The 23,787-nt window shown below is 36.4% G+C and overlaps 1 protein-coding gene across 2 annotated transcripts; it reads right to left on the bottom strand.

Annotated features, from left to right (window-relative positions):
• Positions 1-615: 615 nt before the first annotated feature.
• LOC112459406 (activating transcription factor 3) lies at positions 616-23,100 on the bottom strand. 2 transcript variants are annotated; one of them, XM_025023478.1, is made up of 4 exons: positions 22,989-23,100; positions 5,981-6,265; positions 4,163-4,302; positions 616-1,604 (listed from the first exon to the last, which is right to left on the bottom strand). In XM_025023478.1, the coding sequence occupies exons 2-4, from the start codon at positions 6,231-6,233 to the stop codon at positions 1,116-1,118; spliced, it is 882 nt and encodes a 293-aa protein (XP_024879246.1). In that variant the 5' UTR covers positions 6,234-6,265; positions 22,989-23,100; the 3' UTR covers positions 616-1,115. The 2 variants fall into 2 exon arrangements, with proteins under 2 accessions (XP_024879246.1, XP_024879247.1); XM_025023479.1 differs by having other exon boundaries at positions 616-1,556.
• Between the last annotated feature and the right edge of the window lie 687 nt (positions 23,101-23,787).

Here is a 23,787-nt window from a genome sequence, read left to right as displayed (position 1 = left end):
TATATTATTAATTAAAGGCCTTATAAGAGAATGTCACAGTACGGTTATTACGAAGGAATGTCTTCAAGCGTTCTCTACGTCGAACGTTTTTCGAGTATAACAAGAGCTCGTTAGAAAAAAAAGGGAAAAGGTGAAACAAGAAAGAAGGGAGAGGAAAGATCGACATATGAAGAGGAAGACGAAAGATAAAAATCATTGTTCGCGTTTACGATATAATAATCGACTTACGAGCTACGGACTTACGATCGGGAAAGACGAACGGTGAGAAGCTCGGATGGCTCGTTTAAAAAACTAAAAAGTTAAGAATTAAATTTAAAAAAAATTAACGAGATAAGAATTAAAGATAATCAACGAAATCACTTTCTCAATTCTCCGATATCTTGTACATGGAATGCTTATAATCCTGCCGTTATCGGCATCCTGACGCCAACCATTTCAACGAGCAAAGTATATTGTTCATTGAAAAATATAACTCAAAAATAAAACTTTTGTGTGTATATAATATTCTACTTAATTAATAACTAGAATTTATAAAATGTGAAATAAAAAATTCTGACATGCAAACTATAGAATATGTAATATAAAATATACACTCTGATAGATATTAATATAAAATATTAAAATTTCTTTCAAACACTTTCTCATAACTCTCAATGAAATTTTATACAAAATATCTTTAAAATTGAATTCGCGAAGAGAGTTTCACCAACAATTAACATTCACCATATAATTTTCAATCTTCGTTAATATTATCATCTATCTGTGTGGAACAAAAAAAATATATATTTTTTTTATGAAAGTATGTTCCTCAGATATCTTTTAGAGCGGTATTCATAGTCAGATCTTATATTTAAGATCGTCTCAAGTTTATCTTTAGATGCTGTACGACTCGTTTCATTAGCTACGGAGTATCTGAAGATGATCTGAAGTGACTATGAATACCGGCCTTACAATTAAATATCTTTTGAAGTTCTGTATCTTGGCTAAACTAAATTAATGTTGGTGAGACCGTCTCTAATACTCCAAGAACCTTCAATTATTATACACGCGCTCCGGGCTTCTCGGCGATCCTCCCTCCCTCGAGATGGCGAAGAAAAACGATTTTCGCCGTTTCGCTAAACCGTGCAACCGGCGTCCGACGTTGTCGGCACGAAGGGGCTACCCTGCCGGTAGAAATCGGTCTCGTACTCCTCGACCTTCACCGGATACTCGGTGACGCAGTTCTGCGGCTGATTTAGGGCCGGCGGGGGTTGCTGTGGCACAAAATTGTCCTGATAGCTGGGGAGATGAAGGGGCTCGGCGAACTGCTGAAACGACGTCGTGTCCACGCCCTTCAAGCAGGTAGGACCGTGGAGGCTCAGCATGTCGACCAGCCTGCGCCTCTGTGTCTCCAACTCTTGGATCTGGGACTTCAGGTCGTGGTTTTGGGTCTCGAGGATTTCGGATTCCTGCACGAGAATCACCGTTTTCTCGCGCTTCTTCAGCCGACACTTGGTCGCCGCAATTTTGTTGCGCTCGCGCCGCCGCCGGCGCCGTTCCTCGTCCTCCGGCGTCAGCTGCAACGAGCAAAGGATTTCCGCATTTTTTATCCTGATGTCCATATCCTTTCGGGAGAATAAGGAAATTTCTTGGGTATCTTCAATTGTTTTTAGGAAATTGCGGTTATTTCGGTTCTTCGGGTTTGGAACTTTTGAAATCCCGGCTTTGAGATGTAAAAAGTAGGCCTTGAAGATCCCGTTGAGATCCTGAGATGTCGGAAATTTCGAGATGTCGGAGGCTTTAAAAGAGGCCTTAAAGGAGTTTATATACAGGAAATAGTTTTGGACTTCTCCAATTTGCAAAAGACAAGAAGGGGTACTCTCGTTCCCGGCTACTTTCTTTTAGAGAAGCAAGATTTCTGAAATCTTTATTTTTATCGTTAAAAGATTTTATTTGTTTATATTCTTACAATTCGCGAAGCTTTTAATGTCCTGAAGATGTGAAAAGGAGTTCTTAAAAGAGTTGGGAAATTTCTTGGGTGTTCTCCGAATCTCGCCGTTAAAAAATCTAGACGCGAATTGTATCTGAGTCCCTATATTTTGAGGTTTTTGTGATTTTGATCGATGAAAATCGCGCAAATATTTTATGTAAAAATTCATCGCTTGTCTATTGAATAATAACGATAGGCAAAATCGTTTGAGAGAAGATTCTAATGGTTTGCAGCTCGTTGCACTTTCACGCGCATTAGCAAGAATTAGCGAGGATAGACATAGAGGTGTTAATCAACGGCGGATTCGAATGGAGTTCGGCATGATCTTTGGATAAGGAGTTATGCGAGTACATGTTATAATGCACTTCTGAATTATATTTAAGCCACGATGTTATTATACTCATTTTTATCTTATTTATATTTAAACCATTTAAACATATCCTGACCTTTCTTAACAGTCACGATAAATTTAATGTTTCATTAAAAAAATTTATTTGTAAAGTTCACAATGTATACAGTTCTGTACAGATTAATAAATTTCGGTGTTATATACTTACGAGTTACTCTAAAAATAAAATACGAAATATATGTTGTGAAATTTTATTACGGAGTTGCACGTACGGTATTCATTATCCTATATATTTAGGATAGCAATGTTAGCAGCGTGAAATCTACTCAAAAACATGACATGAAAATAGAAATGGAAACATTAAAAGAATAGAAATGTATAATTTTTTTAAATCGCGATTACAAACGTGATCCGTATAGCGATTAAAATGCAAGCGCGTTACTTCTTTGCGCTTTCAAGAGTCCGCTAATTTTAGCAGCTTGCATTTCGTGCCGTAAACAAACGATTCTATGTGCGGCATGCAAATTCGCGAATGTCGAAACTGCCAAAATGGCTGGACACACGGCGCCTGTCGGAATTAATTTATTCGCGCACGCGAGTTTAAGTCGCAACGGCAGCCAAGGACATAAGGAGAATCGAAAGGATTCGTTGTCTGGTCTGGGAACGAGTCTCTAAGCTATTGCCAGAATTGCTAAGATGGAATCGAGTCGCTATGTATTCGCGCGTGTTTCATTCAACCACTTAAGTTGCTCGTTTTAACTGCACTTTTTCTGCATGTGACATTTCTTTTGATGATCAATTTATATCATTTTATATATTATATAAATAATAAAAATTAAAATAAAACGAGTATTATATACATCTAGATTTTTGAAAGAAAGTAAGAAAGAAGTAGGTATAGTGTGAAAAATGCAATTAAAACGAACAGATCTAACAATACTATCTCAATCAAATCAAAATAATTGGAGACTTTTTACACGTGAGTGTAAAATATGTAATCTATAATTTAAAAAATAATAAAAATTTGACGGTTAATTTGTTTTTCTTCGTAAGATTTTTATACGAATTCGAGTTTGTTATATCTTATGCTTTTAATTTGCTTGCATATTTTTCAGTTTCGTTTTTAGTGAGCAGAATTGTCACTTTTCTGGAAAATCAATACTACCGAAAAGATTCAGGGATTCCTTTTTGCAGTAAAAAGATATCAAGTAATTTTTTACCAAGTCGTTAAAATTTTATGTATAATTTCTCCTGATTTTATATCAAAATTATAATCTATTAATTTTCTATTAGAAATTATAATGCAACGTAACATCTCTTTTACTTTATTACTCCTCCCTGAATGTTCACATTAGAATTAATAAAGGAAAGGACTGGGAAATAAAGTTCAGAGAAAGGCAATCATAAAATTTCATTTATTGTTTATAAATCATCAACTACATAAAAATCCTATAAAAAAAAAAGAAATTATCTTCTACAGAATCTGGAATTTTAACCCTCTGTAGTCCAAATTAATTTTATTTTATTGAATACTTTAAATATTTTATTAAGCTATAAATTTTGCAATTTTAATATTAATAGCATTTCCTCGACAATAAATAAAATTACAAATAATTTTTATTTTCTAAAAATTCCTAAGAGATAAGCTATTAACTAATGATTCTTTACTTTTGTGATACTTAATATCATTTATATAATCAAGTTGAAGAATTAATCAAAAGGTACAAAGGGTTAAGAATGAGTATGAAAAGTGACAATTCTTACCAAGAAGCTTTCGAAAAAAAAAAACTCTGCGTGAAGTTGATTCTAAGGAGAATAATAAAGAAATGCAAAGATTTACTTACACCAGCTTTGTTGTTGTTGTTGCTCGCCTCGTCCTCTTCCTCGTCGTCGGCGCCGCTGCCGTCCTCCTTCTTCGTCTTTTTCTTACTGTCGTCGCCACTACTGTTCGCCCGCCTCTTCGTCTGCAGCGTTAACTTCAGCCCTGTCCAAAGGAGAGTTTAATTAATTTCCATTGATTAATTTTGCTCCCAGGTATATTACCGAGGCCAAAATAGCCATCATTCTCGCTATAAACAGAGAATCCATTAAAATTACCCAGAAAATAATTAGACGCTGTAATGAAAAGGAGGAGTTCCTTTCCTCATTATTTCGCATTAAAATATAAAATAAAAATTTGTTTAAATTAAATCTGATTTTTTATTTCAGTTCCAATATAATTTTAACTTTAAAAGATAGCAAGATTTTTTATTAGCATCATCGAAAGTACTGCACTGGAATTATCAAGACAGTCAAAATAATTGGTTTGTAATTTTTTTTTAATTACTAAAATTTGTAACAGTGCATTTTCTGAGATTTTCTATATGACTTTTACTTCATCAATTCATTTTCTTCTTTTACTCATTTTTTGGAAACCATAAAGAGAACTTTAACTGTGATGTGTAAAAATAACTTGAGAATCATATTCATTATATAAAATCAAAAGATCGAATAGATTGCGCGAATATAATTCTTTATTTCGTCTGTGTTCCTTAATGCCACAATAAATTACAGACTTCCGGAGAGTGGACTCGAAAATGTGTTGCAACGCACGTATATTATAATGTCATAGAAAATGACAGTGATCGCTAATATTTCCTCGCGGTACAAGGACACTCTCGTGACCTTCGAGGGATTAAATCGCGATAATTAAGGATAATTTGTGTCAGCGATCGCGGCACACAATCTATTATTTTTGATAATAGATTGTGTGTCGCTTCACTCTACACACATCCACGTATTCTACATTATTCTGTTAAGTCAATTAAAAAAATTTCAATTAATTAATTTGGCAGTTAGTATATAACAGATCAGCGCCACCGGTGCGAACAAAACCGCAAAGGCAATTACGATAACGATCCTCCTTTGTGATTGCGTGTGTGCGTATGTTGCGTAATCCGTAATTTGAAAGGAACAGGATTTGCTATTTAATGCGTTGCGCTGTGTACATAGTGAAGGCAAAAAGATTAAAGAGGAAAGGAAAGAGAAGTACATTATGTTAACGAGCAGAATAACCCGCTATATTGTCATTGACATTTGTAAAATGTGGATAAAGTGGGTGCAATGCGAGCAAATCTCGCTTAGATTTTTTAGCTCAGACTTTTCTCGCGTTTGCGTGCTTTATAAAAAATATGAAGCAATTAATATTTGCTCCGAGATTTATCAAAAGTAGGTACACATAAAAAAATAAATAGCAAGAGTAAAAGAGTAAATATTTATTTTATAGCAGATTTAGAAAAAAAAATTAAATATGTTACTCTTGCTAGGTACTAGGTCAAATTTTAATTTTCTTGATAAATATGCAAGATAAATCTAAAATATTCGACACATCCTACATGCATACGTATACATATACCTACTATTTTATTTAACTTTTTAAGAGTACAAATATTTCAATATATATTGAATTTTATTAAATTAACATTCTGTGAAAATCTCACGATATATTTAATAGATTTTCGTCCGTTATCTTTGTTATCTTGTTATTAAAAAAAAAAGTCGACTTCTCGAGTTTATTTTTTAGAAATTCTTCGCAATTAAATTTTACTCACTGGAACACATTCACATATATATGTAACAATTAGTACGATATAATGAATGTCGAGAATGTATTCTTCATTTACCTTCTTTGATAAGCTGACTACAGGTGTGCTGGACGCTTGGCGGGCTCGGTTCGCCGCTGCTGGTCGAGTCCGTACGGTCCCGCATGCCCTTCTCGTTGCCGCTGCCGTAACCCTCGAAGGGATTGGTCATGGCGATCAGCGAATTTACGATTTCCGGTGTCCTTGGCGTGACCTCGGCCGCCGCCGCCGTGACACCGAGAAGACCCGCGGCCCCGGTCGGGCTGGGATTCACGTTCACGTTCAGATTGTACATGGCTTGTGCTGGGCTCTCACCATTTATCTAACCTGGACATACCAACCAAAGAGCGTCGCGTGAAACTAATTAAGCCTGAAAGCGTGCTAAGCTTAATTGAATGTTTCGAAGATAAAAAGGAAATTTATTCTTGGCTTTTATTTTATTAACTCTTCAGCAAAAAAATATGAAAAAAATTTACAGAAAATTAAAGTTTGAAAAGAATTGAAAATTGAGAATTTTGAAATGTATGCATTCGGCGGCCTTATGCTTATTAATTATTTCTTAAGTCATTATATTTTTATAATTTTGATTTAAATTAATTAAATCTGAAAGCGTTCTGGAGATATACATATAATTAGGCATTTCGAAAATGCTGGATTCTAAAATTAGTTTCAGTAGCAATTTTGATAGGTTGGAGTAATAAAGAAAATTGAAGGAGATTGAAATAAACACAAGAAAGAAAAACAGATATTGACTTGACGAATAAAAAATCAGAATGTAATAGTAATAAAGGCAATTTGACAGTGCCAAATTGGCACATACTTGTCTTTATTACGATTGAAATAAAGCGCAGAAGATCGAATTGAAACAACTGCACATAAAACGAAACACGTATATTTATAAGGACCAAAGCGAGCCTATAATTTTAGGGCCTTTCAACATGGCCTATAATTAAGCCGAGATCCATGGAGACCCGTGCGAACTCTTAAAATAAATTATCCTGTGAAAACCGCAAACGAGGATGTCGTTCTCTATCGCTTGCTCCGTGTGCTTCGGTCTCCGGAATTCCCGAGAAAGACTGACGCCTGGTTATTGCGTCGCGTGAAATATATCGTATAATAGTTACTCTTGTTTGGCGCACTATCGCGAAAATGAATAATCCGATTATCTGGAAAGTCGTGAGTCTATTTCGCGCATTTTATCGAAATATTCACGTCACATATACGTACTATTTCATAATCACAGTGACACAAAAGCGCCAATAGATAAATGTGCAACACATGCTTGTTTTGTATTGAAAGTGTCATTTTTATATTATATTATAAATATTTTATATTATAAAGTATATTTAGGTGTATATATACATATACTTATACATGTGCACATCCAAGAAGTTCCAATTGTATTACGCAACTACCTTCTTCACAATTACATCTCGAATTACATATATGTATGTAATAAAGTATCTTCGTAATACAATAAGATCTTCTTAGATATACACAATATATACTTAATATCTTTCATATAAATATCATAGCTTAAATATTGAACTGTCACATTTTAAAAATATTAAATATAAATACTAAAATCACACTAAAATATAAATATGTATCTTTGCTTTTTCCCGTAGGACATCAATACCGTAGCCGCATCACGGCAGATTCTTATCGATGCGATCGCAACCTTCGCGATCTATCAATGATCGATGTATGTACATGCACCCGCCTACGGACCGAGCCGACTCGGCAGCACCTGTACAATTGAATTGCCGATAACGAGATATGACCAGGAAGACGATCTTGTCGAGCGGTGAGAATTCCACCAATTGCGTTTAATAGGTATTACAATTCATTTTTTAAAACGTTAATCTTAAATTAATAATTAAATACATTAAAATATTTGTTCATATTCGACACACTTTTTGCTTGTTTGTTACAATGTAAAAAGTTAATGCGTCAAATACCAAATAATTAATTTTTCATGTTCAGACAAAAGTATATAAGAACACGAAACTGGACATAAGCGTTTCACTCCTATTTGTTTCCCTTTTTTTATCAGAAGCGTATAGCTTTTAAATTAAATTATAAATATTTACAACATAATATTATACATACGAATCATAATAATTTATATGAAAATCATAAATTGTGAATTATATGAGTGATTTAAATATTTATGAATTATAAGAGTATAATAAATATGAATATTTATTATACTTCGTATTTAGTAAGCGTGGTCGAGCATGTAAAGTAGCCGGGCGGAAAACTGCACGTCTAATGTTCCGGATCTTTATTATACTTCAATATCTTTGTGCGCAAATCATTCGTAAGGATTACGTAACACATGCTTTTCAAATTGCACAGAGAAAAATCAGAGTGTCTTATCGACAAACTACATTTTATTTTTTTCTCGATCAAATTCAAGAATTTCTTTACGCCGTTTCTCTTTCGACGCCGCGTTTTCAACCGCAATTAGGCGTTGAAAAATTGACTGATTATCTGTCTGGTTGCGTTTGGCCGATCTCCGGTGGACGCGTCTATCAAAATTACTCTTGACAGGGATTGACAACCTTTTAGTTCTTGCTCACCGGCTTGCTTGCTTGTGGCCCACCCACGACGAATTTTCTCGCACATTTTTTTACGCACCGGATACACCGGGTATTCATTATACTTCAATATTTTTACGAGCGCGGACTACTGATGACAGGATTACGTAACGCCGGAAATGCGTAGAAAAATCGTAGCGTCTTTACCAGCAAATTTAGATCATTCCAAAATAAAGAATTTAAAATATCTCTAAATAAATTAACTTTAAATGTCAACGTTATAATAATATGTAGATAGCTATAATTATATATTATATTATAAAATCACGCGTGCTAAAATACATATATATAAATAGATATAAATATAATAAGTATAAATTATAAATAGATATTAATAAAAGGAAAGTTTTTTTATACCTCGTTTTACTGTCATAATTACGAAGATATTTTGCATACATACAGTTGCGTTCCAACTCGAGAAATTTATTTCAATTACTATCAACTTTTATATTTAACAACAACTCGTCGCTCTGTCACTTTCACGGTCTTTCGTATCTTATAAATCATCGATTAACGTTACCCTATCAGATAGTGGTAATGAATCAGCGACTTCGTACAGAGTATAGGTATTGATCATGAATAAATTTAGATCCAATTTGTATATCCGTCGAGTATTGCTCTGTACGTATCGATCTTACATGTTGTCTCGAAATTTTATTCCATATCGCGTTCAACTCTCTTGACAAGTCAAGCTCTGTTGCAGTAAAAAAGTATTTTAAAGGATGTGTTTCGCTCGATTATGCCCCGGATTGTAGAAAATTTTCTACAACCGAAAAAAAGGAATAACTATGATCTTTTTGTATAGGAAACGTATTTTTTCGAAATCTCTCGTTGAATTACGTAACGCGATTCAATTAATGCTTACATACGTGTCGCTCCTCAGCATCTTCGAGCTCTCGAAGATGCTGACACTCTTACATCTCGCGCATCTCGCGTCTTCCACTTCGCTTCGACCTCAATTCACTACATTCCTCTCAATCGCGCCGGCACTCGTAGCGCTGTTTTATCTCCGTGAATAAATCATTAAAGATAGCATTAAGATACATATTTTCTCCGAAGCGCAAACGCGTCGAGATCTCGCGACATGGCTCATCACCGCGTTCGCTCGCTGACAATCCTCTCGGAGAGAATTCGCAACTTCCGGCCGGTCGCTATTTCACTCTTCTCGCGCATTTATTTGAACAAGCACAATCAATATTAATACAGGATATTGTAAATGCTTTACATCCATTAATTCAAAATCAATAAGAATGAAACATACAATTAGAGGAAACTACAGAATATTGTAAGTTAATTAAGAATCAGCACTTGAATAAGAATTTACATCTTCGAAGGAATGACACTTTAGCAAGAAATAGAAACATAGGATATTAAAAAGACATTTACGATCAATGGCGAATGCCACGTGTTTTCGACGGTTAAATGTTTTTTTAACCGGAGACATCAAATTCTCCAGCTATAGTCGCGGAGTTGCTTAATCGCGGAGAAGGAGGACCGCTTTTCCCTTTCGCTGTCTGCACATGCGGGTGTTTCATAAGAATTTTATCGTTCCGTATTCGGGGGGGCCTAATGCCCTTGCAACTCCTCCTCCTTCTCTCAACCTTCCACTCCGGTTCCTCCTCCTCCTCTTCCTCCTCCGCCCGTTTCTTCTGCTCGCGAGCAAAAAGAAGAGAACGTAAAAGAAGAAACATCGACTTCCTCAGGCCTGAGATCTTTCGGGGCCCACATGCGCGCGCGTGACAAAGGGTCCTCTCCGGCACCCAGTGACCTATATGTACCGAGGTGGAAGACGTGGGATGCGCTCGAAACGAAAGAGAACTTGAGCAAACACACGCTTGTGTGTTTTCTCTTCTCGCATTTTTAATGGCGGTTAAGTCAGACATTTTACCAGTTGCATTTTGATTTCAAAACTCAAAAAGAACAAGAATAAATAGACCTTGATTTTTAATCTTCGAACTTTTTGAAATTATATCTTGGAAATATATTCCACATATTTGTAAATATATTAAGTATTTTAATTTTTATTCGTAAATTCTGTATACAAGAATTTAGCTCTCAATATATTCATTTGATACGAAAATCTTAAAGTAAAATATTATAAAAAGTTTTATGGAATATGAAAAAAAAGAGAGTTAAACAATAAAAGTGGCTTTGCGTAACTTAACGATTAAATGATATTTTTGGCAAAATATTATTTATTTTAGTCGTAAATTAAATTGAACGCGCATTACAAAATCTTATAGCATTCTTTGTTAATATTCGTATAGATTTTGTCGTAGGTTGAAAGACGATACAAGATGGTAAGTTACTCCCAAAATCGCAGGCGGAGATGTCTGGCGGTTTACTGGCAGCGTTGCAGTTTGAAATAATAATTCACGTTTGTTTGAATGAGAACAGGTGTCCGATCGAAGCCACCGCTGGCTTACCGCGCCGTTAAACTTATAAATAGGAATCGTTTGATTTTGACGTATGGCACATTCAGATTCGCCGGTATTCGACCGATTTTCTCTACCCAAGATCTTTCTCCGAAACACAGTGCACGAAATTTGTTCAACCCAGAAGGACAAGAATACATCATTTTAAGTTAAAAAAAAATTATATTATCGAATTAAAAAAAACGAATCTAAAAGTCAAAAAATCTTCTTTATAATATTCTCTACGGTTTAAGCATAAATATATGCATATTGTTTAATTTATTTCTGCATATTAACTTCATAATTATCATATAGTTGTATTATGTATTCGAGAACTTTTCAAAAGTAGGCAAAAAATTGAAATAATACATATGTTTAGTCCACCAAATTTACATACTTACTTTTTCTGTATAAATATTGTGTAAGTTAATTGAACTTTCTATAAAAATAAATTTAAGGTCTTCTCACAATCAGTAAGGACAAAAGAAATGGCCATTCCAAACAATACTCGCGAAATCAAACATCGTTTCTCTCTTAAATATCTCTTGAAGATTAATCTGATATCAATGGATAGTTTTTTATAAATAGATATTATATATATATATATATATATATATATATATATATATATATATATTGTATATATGCACATATATTATACGGCATGTGTTGCGTCTTGCCTCGTTTCTAGGAAGCAGCCGGTATCTAATTCTCGGAATCCCTGCATATTGCTCGATCTCGATCCCAGCATCCTTCCCCTCCTTACGTATATTGAGTAGATGATAATTAATCTTTCCCCAAAGACAGAGAGAGAGAGAGAGAGAGAGAGAAAGAGAGAAAGAGAGAGGAGGGAAGGGAGGAAAGAGAGACATTTGGAAGAGAGCTTCTCGAAAGAACATATGTATTTCACATTTCTAACTCCGAATTCCGTACACGATGTAAAATTACCTCTTTCTCTTCTATTCTTCTCTCGGATTTAGATAAAAATATTCTATCTGTGTCTTGTTATAAAAAGTACTTTGTATTATATATAGAAATATTACTTTTTTTAATGATGGAATATGCGTATGTCGCAAATCAAAATCGCTTTCGCATTTCTCGTAGAAGCAGGAAGATAGATCGCGACAAAAAATGAAGAAGAAGGACAAGGAGAGAGAGAACGCGAAAGACAGAGAGAGAAAGAGAGAGAGAGAGAGAGAGAAAGGGAGCTTGCGCAACCGGTGCCCATCTGGCCACCGAAAGCTTTTATAGCGCTTTTTCGACGTGTCGACGACGAGCGAACGTGGGCGGCCTAATTCCGACAAGATCGTACCGCGTGTAACGCATGTGATCTCGAGTGCAGACTTCAGAATAATTACATATCGCGATATAGAACGCGGAACCAACCGCATATTTTGGATGGCGGAGGTTAGTGAACCGATTGACGCGCGATTCAAGAGTATCATTACGTTTCGCGTCTGCTATACATACATATACAAGATTCATAAATTTATGTGATTTAGGAAGACAAGAATGTTCTTAAATTAAAGATGTTATATCCATCACGTCAAGAAAATTCGCAATTTAATCAATAAAAAAATGAAAAGAAAAAAGCTCAAAGAGAAAAGAAATTAAGACGCGTAACAAAGATTTTAAAAATTATTTTTAAACGCATTATTTAAAAAATAAATTATTATTTATATCCCTCTAACAATATACGTGATTTATATAAAGATTTGCTTTTACATAATCGCTCTCTTCTCTACCTCTTATTTTTGTACAAATTTTACAGAAAATTCTTTCTTATACATGGAATATTTTATTCTAAAAAAAACCCTGTCGATAAATTTTGTGAATAACTAAAAATTGTATATACATCGAACTGTTGAAGCAACGTCAAAAGAATAAAAGAAAATAGCAAAATCTTCTTGCGGAGGAGGCGAATTGGACTACACGTCGAAATCCCATGAAAGCCGCATTAAAGTCGAACGGTTTTACGAGCGTCAATTTACGACGACGACTAACATCTTTTTGCCTCTTTCGTGTAAAAAGCGCGGATGTGGGCTACGGCAAATTTCCGCCTGTGCCGTCTGTTTTAGATATCTCTACCCAAAAATGAATACGCAAAAATCGACAATCCCACAATGGAGACTTTGTCCTCGCTACGAGACAGGCAGCTTCGCCACCTCCAGAATGCTAAAAATCCGCCGGAATATCCATAAAGTTGCTAAAACGGCGAAAAAAAATAATAAGAAAATTTATTAGATTACCTCAAACTTTATTTTTAAAGAAAATGAAACAACGAAAATATAGTTATATTATAAATACGTATAACAATATAATTCAGAACAAAGTAGTTTTTAGAAATAGATACGACTTTTATGTTATAAAAATAAATTAAAAAAAAAAACAAAGAAGGAATAGATTAAAATTGTTAAAAATTTGCTGGCAAATGAACACGGATATTCGCTTGATTTATGGCGGAGATGAAAAGATTAAGATAATATAGATTTATAGAATAGACTATCCCCTCATATACGAGCGAACAAACTGTGTATTTTACACACGTGCGACATGATCGATCGACATAATGTCCCCGGAAGTTTTATCATGATATGTGTCATCGTGAAAGCCCACAAGAAATATAAAGTTCCCTAAAATCTTGTCGATTTACAACAGATGGAAATCATTGTCGTATAATTATTATTATTACTTTTATATCAACGATAAAACAGTTCTTCAGTTACAATTAAATATACATTAATACAATTAAGTAAAAACTCAGTAAAAGATAAAACGGAAGAGTAATTATATAATATAAAAAAGATAATGAAAAATAATGTAGAAATATATATATGGAAGTAAATAAAAGAAAATAAAAAATAAAGTAAAGACAAACCTATATAAACAAATTAATTGCAAAGATATTTTTAACAAGATATATCAATATAGCGATGTAATAATCGTCGAAGATCTGTGGCTTTTGTCGTTAATTGTAAGGTGGCAGAGAGAAGCGCGTGGTTTCTCATCTTGCGGTTGGGAAAAGTGATAAAGCACGAGCCTGTCGAAGAGAACAATATACAATATGCTCGTGCAAGAATTTCAACGAGAGAAAAGAGTTCGAAAGGTCAATGTCTCTCCCCTCGGGGGATTACAGGCGAACTCTTACCCGGTATACTGCAAAGAGTACTTTCTAAAAATACGAATCCCGTTTCGAGAGATAGGCGATTCTTTTCAGAATATGCCGCGCGCGCAGCTCGAAAATTCGCGATTGCAACACGTGCAAGCGGGACCTTTCGATTCGCGACATCGCGTCGGGAGCGCACGCGAATGCGCAAGGAATAGACTTTGAATTATGATTCCATTGAAGTTGAACCGACGTTGAAATTAACAATCGAACAGGAAATTTAATTTAACTTTTCCTCGGAAATCATATAATTATTTATCTTCCAGCGGAAAACACGATTATAAAGTAGAAAATGAGCATCACATTTTTTCAGTCTTTTTCTTTTTAACGTCCGACACGATGTGCGAAAAGCCGGCAAAAATTAGCAACGCGTACAATTAAACGGAATTCATGTTGCGCTTTAAAAAAGACAGGATTATTTTCGCTCCGCCTCTCCAAATGGGACGAAGAGGAGTAGAGAGCAAACACACAAAGGCCTGACACGAGACGAGGGACGCGGCGGCGCGACGCTATCCATCCCAATTATACCGCTTTAATTATGGCGAATTACCGTCCTTTTTCTGTCCTTTTCACCGGCGCGGCGCGGCGTCGCGAACCGTGACGCGACACCCGTAAACCCGTGGCATTTCTGCACTTAGTGAATTTAGATTGTGCTTAATTCAATTTTAATAAGCAAGGAGTTTACCTTGAAAAACCACTAACTTTTGTCTCGTCCGGTAAAATGCCTACAAGTAGCAATTTGTGAATATAGGTATTGCAAACAAAAAGAAAAAAAATGAGAAAAAGACTCTAAATCTGAATTATTAGAATTAAAAGTTAAATGTTTTTAACTTTACGCCATAGCTTGACTGTTTATTTAAGAAAATGAAAATGATGGAAGCTACTCCGAGGGTTCAAAGTCTTCAAAATCTTTAAAGTCCATTAAATCTAAAATTTATCGCAAAATTAATAACAGAATTCGCGACATATGAATTTACACTCTAATACTCTTCGTATTTCTATATTCCGAGCTGCACACAGCTCCGTCGTGAATTATAGATCGTCAAAAAGCCAGACTTAGAATAAGTCAGTTTTACGAACGACAAACATTGAAATTTTATTTCTTTGCTCACCGCGTATCGGCTCGCAGGCTCACGCAGATCCTTTATTTTTACGAAGCTAGGAACGTAGGAAACGTAGCACGCACGCACGCACGCACATTGTTGCTGTGTCCTCTCGCTCAACTGTGTTTGGAGTTCACGTCGAAAATTTATGCTTCCTGTCCGCGAACGACACACATGTGTACACGCGCGTCGTCCTGCGCACGCTCGCGCCTGTGTGTATACGTGCGCGCGTCCTTGCGTCCTTATAACCGGGCGCGCGCGTGTCTCGCCTATAAACCCATTCTAGATGATCTATCATCCGCGGCAGAATTTTATTTTGACCTTATCCAAGACAGAATATCCTGAATATCGTAGTTGAATATGCAGACGTCCGTTATATAAATACCTGACATTTCTTCCGTATCGAATTTGACAAGATTACTGTATATGCAAATGATTTAAGTCCTTTAACATCCGTTTTCGCAACGCGGTATCGCTATCGCAAATTATTATCGTGTAAAATGACACTTTCCTTGCTTGAACACTTAAACTCTTCAGCTGACCGAAAGATCACCAGGAAAATTACTAAAACGAGTTTACACTGCGGCAAGTGGCATTGTGAGTGCACGCACGTTCGTAAAATCTTTTTATAGCGAGAAGCTTTCAGTGATTTTCACTGATTTCTTATTGTACGACGTCCTTCACCCGTTTTTCAGTTTTATCGCTAATCTATTAAATGTGTATCATAAAATAAATATCATTTATATAATAGATTTGTATATCCATTTATATATTCTGTGTAGTCAAAATTAATAGCGATATAAATAGTATCATATAAGTCTTAAACTGTGCACTTTTACGTCCAAATGAGAATATAATTTTTTAAGTGCGCGATAAAAATAGGATTTTATTCTTTCTCGAAGATGCGCATAAAACAGGAGAGCAGATATTATTAAAATTTTACTCACTCGACGAGACTCGCACGGTTCAACACGCAACCGTATGACGTAAAGGATTTTTTTAAAAGGGCTGAAAGAAAATGGCAGTCGCCATGGTACGATCTCGGGATCCCTTATACTATATGCGTAAAGGCGAAAATGAAGCGATTCGGGAACATTGCGTGGGTGGAAAGTGGCGCAGGTGAATGCAGGCGTGGTGTTTTTCGAGCGGCAAATCGAATAATCCGCCAACACACGAGGAACACATTTTGCGCTTCGATGTTTCTTTTTCTGATCGCTTTAATAAAACACAGATTTATAGCAGAGTCTTGATTATTGGAACGTTATCTAAACGCTCCATTAATGTCTTCATGGAACATCGTTATTCGTACATAATCGAGCAATTTACACCGCTCGAGAATAATCAAACATTCGTTAAATAACGCTCGAATAATCGAGCTTCTGCTATGTACGCCGTTAAGATCATTCTGCAAATTACAAGATGATTAATCGCAATTGCGAACCGCTCTTGCTGGTCCTGATATATCGACGACGATTCCAGATCGAGAAAACGTTTGCCGCTGCCATGGCGTTTCGAGGAAAGTGAGAGACAAAACCTTAATGGAGACGAACGATTAATGATGGGGATCGAGGCCTCCCCCAAGCCCGCATCTTTCGCCCTCTTCACAAGGAACTGGTATACGGGCGCGAATTTGTGAGATAACTCAGCTCTAAGGAACACGGGAGAGCTAGATTTTATGGATTTTCAAAGAATCGTAAAGCTTAACAGCATTTTTACGGCTCTATGAGATTCTTAGTTATAATAGCAAAACTATCGGAATGCACTTCCAATTTGCAATTATATTTCTAGTTAAATGCAATCGCGTTTATACACTAAACTCGACGATTCTCGACAAATATTGAGATAAAGTAAAAATAAATAATAAATAAAAAGCAAGGCTGCAGAATTTTAAATAAAGGTAAGTTGAGAAATTGGGAAAATTTGAAGTAAAATATATAAGAAAATTAAATTTTAAATAAATAATCTACATGTATTATGTATAGATACGCGAAGTTATATCTATTTTTATATCTTATAAGTTAGATATGGTTATTTAAATTATAGAGAGATAGACATGCTATTTAAATTTGATATCTATAATCACGCGCTTTTTTTTAAATGCACATAAAAAGTTTTATTACAATAAATAATAAGAAACTTTTACTTCATAAAAAAAAAAGATAATATAATATAAAATTTTTTTCTCTTCCTCAAAATTTTTGTTAAAAACAGAATTTTCTGATTTTTCACTAAAGACATAAATTCTTCCCGACTTACTTATTTTCCGAAAATTTATCGAAAAATTAACGAAAGACGGAAGGCACGAAAAATTTGCGAACATCACGTATTTCTTAATCCCTCAAACTGTCCTGTATATTTTTTTTCCGCGTGTCGATCGCTCGCGCCATGCCGTTAAAAAGCGGGTTAGAGCTAAATTTACAGTCGCGCAGCGCATACGAATATAAGAAAAAAAGTGAAGAATAAAGACGGGGCAACCGATTTATCAACGATGAGCTACTCGGCTTACAGCAAAGCTGAGAGATGATATAACTGTGGATTTGCGAGTAGAGAAAGAGAGAGGAAATGAGATACGGACAGGGATGAGAGGGGGGAGAGGACAGAAAGGGAGTAAGGGGAGAAAGAAAGAGTCCATTACCGCTCAAGGGCGTCAATGTCTCGCGATTGAATTTAAAATGCAAATATACAACGCAACGCGGAGAGAGAAATGACAGTACGGCTCTTTCGAGAAAGGATACCGGGTGAGGAAGGGAGATTTACCTTACGTGTGTACAGATAAAAACGGCTCCGCTGCGTTAAGCAAACATATCGATTCGTATATTGTTACGATAGCGATATTATCGAGCGGAATTATTCGTATAAGCCATTAAGCGATACCGATCTTATTTGCGACGCTTAACGATAAATACGTAATCAATTTATTTCGTATATTTCACGTAAGTCCGGTTTTGTTGCAAAATCAAAGATCACAACACGAATAATCTTGAATCAAAATAAAAAAGAGAAACTGGAGCAAGTTTTTACCTATATAATACGTATTTCTCGAAATTAATTCAAGTTATTAAATCAAAAAAATTCTAAAATATATATGTATTGTATAAAATTATATTAATATATGCACGCGCGCGCCGTCTCTATATGTGATATTAAAATAAAAAATATAATTCTATCTAACTACAATGCCTGAAAATAGCTGGCCTATCGCAACTCGTTTGCGATGACGCTGTTCGTAAGGGACTCGCTCCAGAATAAACAGATATTCGCGTATCCACATTTATGGCATGTCTAACGTCTTATTCAGGCGACAAAAATTACGGAGTACGAGAGAGAATAGCCATTCATTAGCGAAGGCGAAGCGTGTGATTTAAGTTACCCGATGATTATCCACGCTTCGCATAAGACGGCGTAAAAACTTTTCCCGCCTGTTCCGAGGAGCACATTCCACATGAAAGGGTTTCCCCATTCAACAATATTTTTTAATGCTCAGATTACTCGTTTTCGAGCAACAGATACGTATTATTAAATGACAGACGAATCGCCCAGCCCAAAAACGTTTAGCGTCGATTGTGTCGTACAATCGCGATTGTTAATTTTAGATAGCGTCGATTAAGCTTGAAAGATGCAAGCATATAAAAAAACCGTTCACACCTAAGTTGGACTTGAGACTTTGACGGAGTTATAAATTGGGAATTAGTTAAATAAAAATTTTTTATGCGGCAAATTGATAATTTTCGACCAATGACAAATGGATTCATTTTGTTCCTCTTAATTTTATTATTCTTCGTAATTCTTCAAGAATTATTTCAGATTACTCCGTACATATATATTTAATTCGAGATTTAATCTATACGTGAAACTGTATTTATGATATATTAGATCTTTTGTTTATATTTAATGCGACAAAGATGTTTCATCATTTGATAATCTTATTTAATATCGTTATGAAATAACTAGTTTACAACATCAATACGATTATTACAGTCAGCGCCAAGTTGGCATTCATTCGCAAGTAACATGATACCGAAACTATATAAAAAAAAAGATCGTGCAACATTTCAATATTTATTTCAATTCAAAAATAATTATTAATTCGAATTTCCTTCAAATTACTAAAGAAATTTGTTTGTCACATCACACATGTTGGCTTTAACCTTCTAACAATAATTATGGAGCAGATAGCATCGAGGTGGTTACCTTCGTAACTTTGCATAGCAAATGCGCGAGATAAGATTATTATTCTGCAAAGGTTATCAACGCCAGAGGAAGTTTGCCGGCGAAAGCAAACATTGGAGACGTGCAATTTAATGCCAAACTGTTTGTGTGACTGATAAAAAAATGCGCTGCGAAAATTTAGCTAACTTTCATCAATTGTAACTCTTTCTTAATTTTTATAATAATTTCTTTCGGTGTTACAAACTTAAGAATATTTTTCAAGAAAAATTTAATTAATATACACATAATTAATTTCTCTCATCCTTTTGCATTCTCGAGATTATCATATAAATCTATATCGTTTTCCTAAAATAAATTTCTATTTACTTGTCCTAGTTTAGATTTCTACTTTCTGTAATTTATGTAAAAAGAAAAAATATACATACACATCACACACACACACACACACACACACACACACACACACACACACACACACATATATATATAATATTTAAAAAATAGTTCTTTAACTGAATGTTTTTTTTTTAAAGCGCTTTTTAGAATCCTTTCTTTTAGCGCTCTCATCCACGCGATCTTAACTGATAATCTCACAAGTATCGTATGCACGTATAATGGTACTCTATATTATCCATCATATAATTTAGTAACGATAGTTTTTACACGACACGCCCATCCCATCCCATACCTGGTTCATTTACCTCATCGAAAGGAAGATGTGCAATAATGTTATCGCATCGCTCTGAGGAAAATATTGTGCTTGTGCAATGCACTGTGCATATACATATAATATATATATATATATATATATTATAAAATATATTATATATATATATAAATTATTAATAATTTAAAATCCAGAAATAGGAAATGCAACAACAGTTCAGTCTATAGACTGAACTGTCTAATTTTTACAATTCATCAAATTTTATCGTTTTTATTACCTACAACTATCAACTTCAGTTTGCAAAAATATAGATAGTATTCATAATCATTTCTTGATGAATAAGAATTTCTTATTTATACATGTATACATATACATATATGCAGATATATGCACACATGTATATGTGCGTAAAACGAGCAATTCTTTCTTAAGAAATAATCATGCGTGCCGTCCTACATTAATAACTATACTTTTGTAGCTCATAATGAATATTAATTGTCTTGTAATTATTATATTGCATATTGTACATTGGTAATATTATACGTTTCATTAATTATTACTTTTTTTACCTCTTTCAGCTTGATTCTGGATAAAAAAAGAAGATCGAGGAATGGCATTGATTAGCCCGATTAAATATTCGTCGCGTTTTAATTTTACCCTTTTGTTATCGCTGTTCTACTGACAAAATCGCGGAGGAAGAAGAACCACGTTTACAAAATCGAGGGATTTGTCAGGAGCGGTGTCGATATGTCGAAGGTACGTCACACGGAACACGCGAACGAGAGGTCGGCGGCTCTCTGGGAAACAAATTATTTTCGGGCGCGTGTTCTAAATTCCGAAATAATTTATACCGGGCTAACTACACACAAATCGTGGCGGCTGCTAACCCGCGCTCGTTCGTCCGTGCGCTGCAAGTCGCCGTATCTCGTAAACGCGATAATAGATAGCCAACTTCAAAGACACGCGCTTAGACACGAACGATTGCGCATTCATATTCATGAGAGAGGCGCACAATGCGCGGAGTGCCTCGTCCCACTTTATTCTCTCTCGCGAACACCAGTTTCGAGGAAAGAAACTCGCTCGAAAGTTCAGAGACATTGAGAGATAAATATAAGAGATAAAATGGGGCAAAGATGAAACAAAGATAAAACGCGGCAAGGAATGTAGATACAGTAGAAATAATTCTAAAATGTAGTAATCGTAATCTAATTGTTAGAAATATCAAATAATAATATTCTTCGTAAAACGAGTGCAGAAATCATTCTCTGAGATAATCGAGAAATTCACTTCATCGTTAATCTCCAATAACAAAATTGAAAGACGGAAAGAGAAACAGTTATAACTCTTCAATTGTAATGATTAATGAATGACATTGTGAGATAAGATGTTTGAAATACTAGCAGAGAGATAGCTTGAATTAATGCCTCCAAAATAGGGGTCCTCAACTTATGGCCCGCGGGCCCCCGTGAAATTTTATCTGACCCACCAAGAAATTACGACATTATATATATTGTTGCGCCTTTGATTTTGTCATTCGATTGTCGCTACGTTGGATTTTTATAAGATCAAAGAATTTTAAAATAAAGATCTTTTGTCTTCATATGATTTACAAAAATAAAACCGAACAAAACTTAGCCCCCCGGTCATTATACCTCCCCAGAAGATTTTAATTTGACTTTCTGGACAAAAAAGTTGAAAGCTCTAAAACATGCTTTTGGAACAAGCGAGTTTTAAATTCTCCTTCTCTCTTGTTCTTAAAATGTTTTCAACGAATAGGAGCGAGTGCACACGAGGCGCGTTTAAACGCGCGATATGTATTCCACCGCGAGCTCTCGTGGCAACATTGCAACTACGATGGCAGCGAAGTTCTACTTCGTGGCGTCGCGACCTTGAGCAATTGCGAGCCCGTGGCTATAAAACCCACGTAAATCAATCCAAATCGCGCTCGCGATCGGTCTGACGTCTAACTTCGGAGTATCGGCGGCGGCGCCGCGATTTGAATCTCACGTGCATACGCGCGAACCCCGTGTATCGGGGAAAAAATCCTCCGTGGGAAGAAATCGACCGCGCGACGGTCGCGGGAGATCACGCGTGACTACAAAGCCTTAGGCGCATGGGCATTATGTCAATCCGACACGTAATAACCTTATCGGATGTAAACGTCAAGGCATAAGCGTACTGCCGCTAATCTCTCCCTTTGGCCCCGTGACGTAATACCCTCGATATATCGAACGCGATCTCGATATCTCGCGCCCAATTTGAAACTGCTGCGTGCATCCGCCTGTCGTATTTAACGTCGCGATCTTTATTTATTTGCTTTCTTGCGGAAACAATCCTTCGGCAATAATATATCGTAATTAATATGTGTTTATTGTTTTTATATATGTATATACATAAAACAATTTGTTAAAGTAATACATTGCATCAAATAATCTATTTATTTCTATGCGAAGTTAAGAAGACCGGCGCTTTCGATAATGTCAGAAAGTCAAGAAAAGTCCAAAGAAAGCGATTAAATCGCACAGATAGTACAGATCACGCGACGCTATCGAACGCGCGTACTTCGATCATCTCGCGTGCGCAACGTCACGCCGCGCCGTACGTTGCGCACTTCACGCCGCGCTCGGCGGCGCACTCGACCGAAATCCACGCCTGGCCAAAAGTCGCGAAACAATTCAGCGATCTGTCCGCCGATCTCGGACGCGGCTCGAGAATAGCCGTACGAGCCGTGTTTATTGCGAACGGAGCTCATGTTTATTATGGCGAACACGTGCTTCGAATTTGACGCGAGAGCACCTCCTTCCTCCCTTCCTTCCTTCCGCAGCTACCTTCTCGCGGTCGGTTTGTTTCGACGCGAAACTTATTGCGTTTAAACGAAAGAGACGGACGTTTCGATTTTGAAAGGCGCATCTGTATCGGATTCCTACCTTCGAAACGTCTCGGTGTCCGGCGCCCCGGTGTGTTCGCACTTCGCGCACTGCGCACGCACTTAAAATCCGCTCCGTTCGATATTCCACTTATCCTCCTCCGTCGGCCGCCGGCGCGCGACTGTGGATAATTCGCGGTCGCGACCGGCCTAGATATATACCGGCTATATTTAGCCCGCGTCGTCACCGCGGCGCGCGCCGATTGGCCGGCGGTGACGTCGCGCGTCGCCGCGATTGGCCGCGGCCGCGACTCCGCGAATACGCGCCGGCGGATCTCGCCGGGGCTGTCTCTGGCTGGCTGGCTGGCTGGCAGAGGCAGGCAGGCAGGCTGGCTCTGCTCGACTCGGCTGGGCGCGACGCCTCGGCCGCGACATTTGTTGACATGAAACTGTCAGGGAGAGTACGCGCACCACTCCCTTACCGCGTCACGCCGGCACATTCGATCCGCGTGCGTGTCGCGCTCCTCTCTATAGGCACTCCTAGAGCGCCTCAATTCTGCCAGAAAACGTCAGTCTCCTGACAGCGCGAAAGATTTTTTACTGGCGCGGCCGCCTGGACGAAGACTAGACAAACAGAGCCCCGCGTGAAAAATATTTACATAAACTTTACGTTCTAATTTGCAGAATTGGAAATCATTTGACGCTAGCTGTTGCGATGTCAACCTCGTTGTTCACGATTAATGGAAATGTAATTAGCTCCATATAGAGAATATATTTAATTTCAGACAGAACGCAAGCGTTAAATAAAACAGATAGAAAATAGGCAAACAAAAAAAAAACGATAGTCTAATTCTATGAAA

This window comes from Temnothorax curvispinosus, unplaced genomic scaffold (genome assembly GCF_003070985.1).
Source record: "Temnothorax curvispinosus isolate PA1 unplaced genomic scaffold, ASM307098v1 QBEX01009828.1, whole genome shotgun sequence".
NCBI classification, from domain to species: Eukaryota; Metazoa; Arthropoda; class Insecta; order Hymenoptera; family Formicidae; genus Temnothorax; species Temnothorax curvispinosus.
Note: the sequence above shows the minus strand (reverse complement) of the source record. Positions and strands in the feature narration are given on the sequence as shown.

Bases quoted from the DNA above. Each gene is read 5' to 3' on its own strand.
- LOC112459406 (XM_025023478.1), bottom strand. From the start codon at position 6,233: ATGTACAATCTGAACGTGAACGTGAATCCCAGCCCGACCGGGGCCGCG. The intron at 4,303-5,980 runs GTAAATGAAGAA...TCCTTTGGACAG, and splicing joins TAGTCAGCTTATCAAAGAAG to GGCTGAAGTTAACGCTGCAG. The intron at 1,605-4,162 runs GTAAGTAAATCT...TTCTCCCGAAAG, and splicing joins ACAACAACAACAAAGCTGGT to GATATGGACATCAGGATAAA.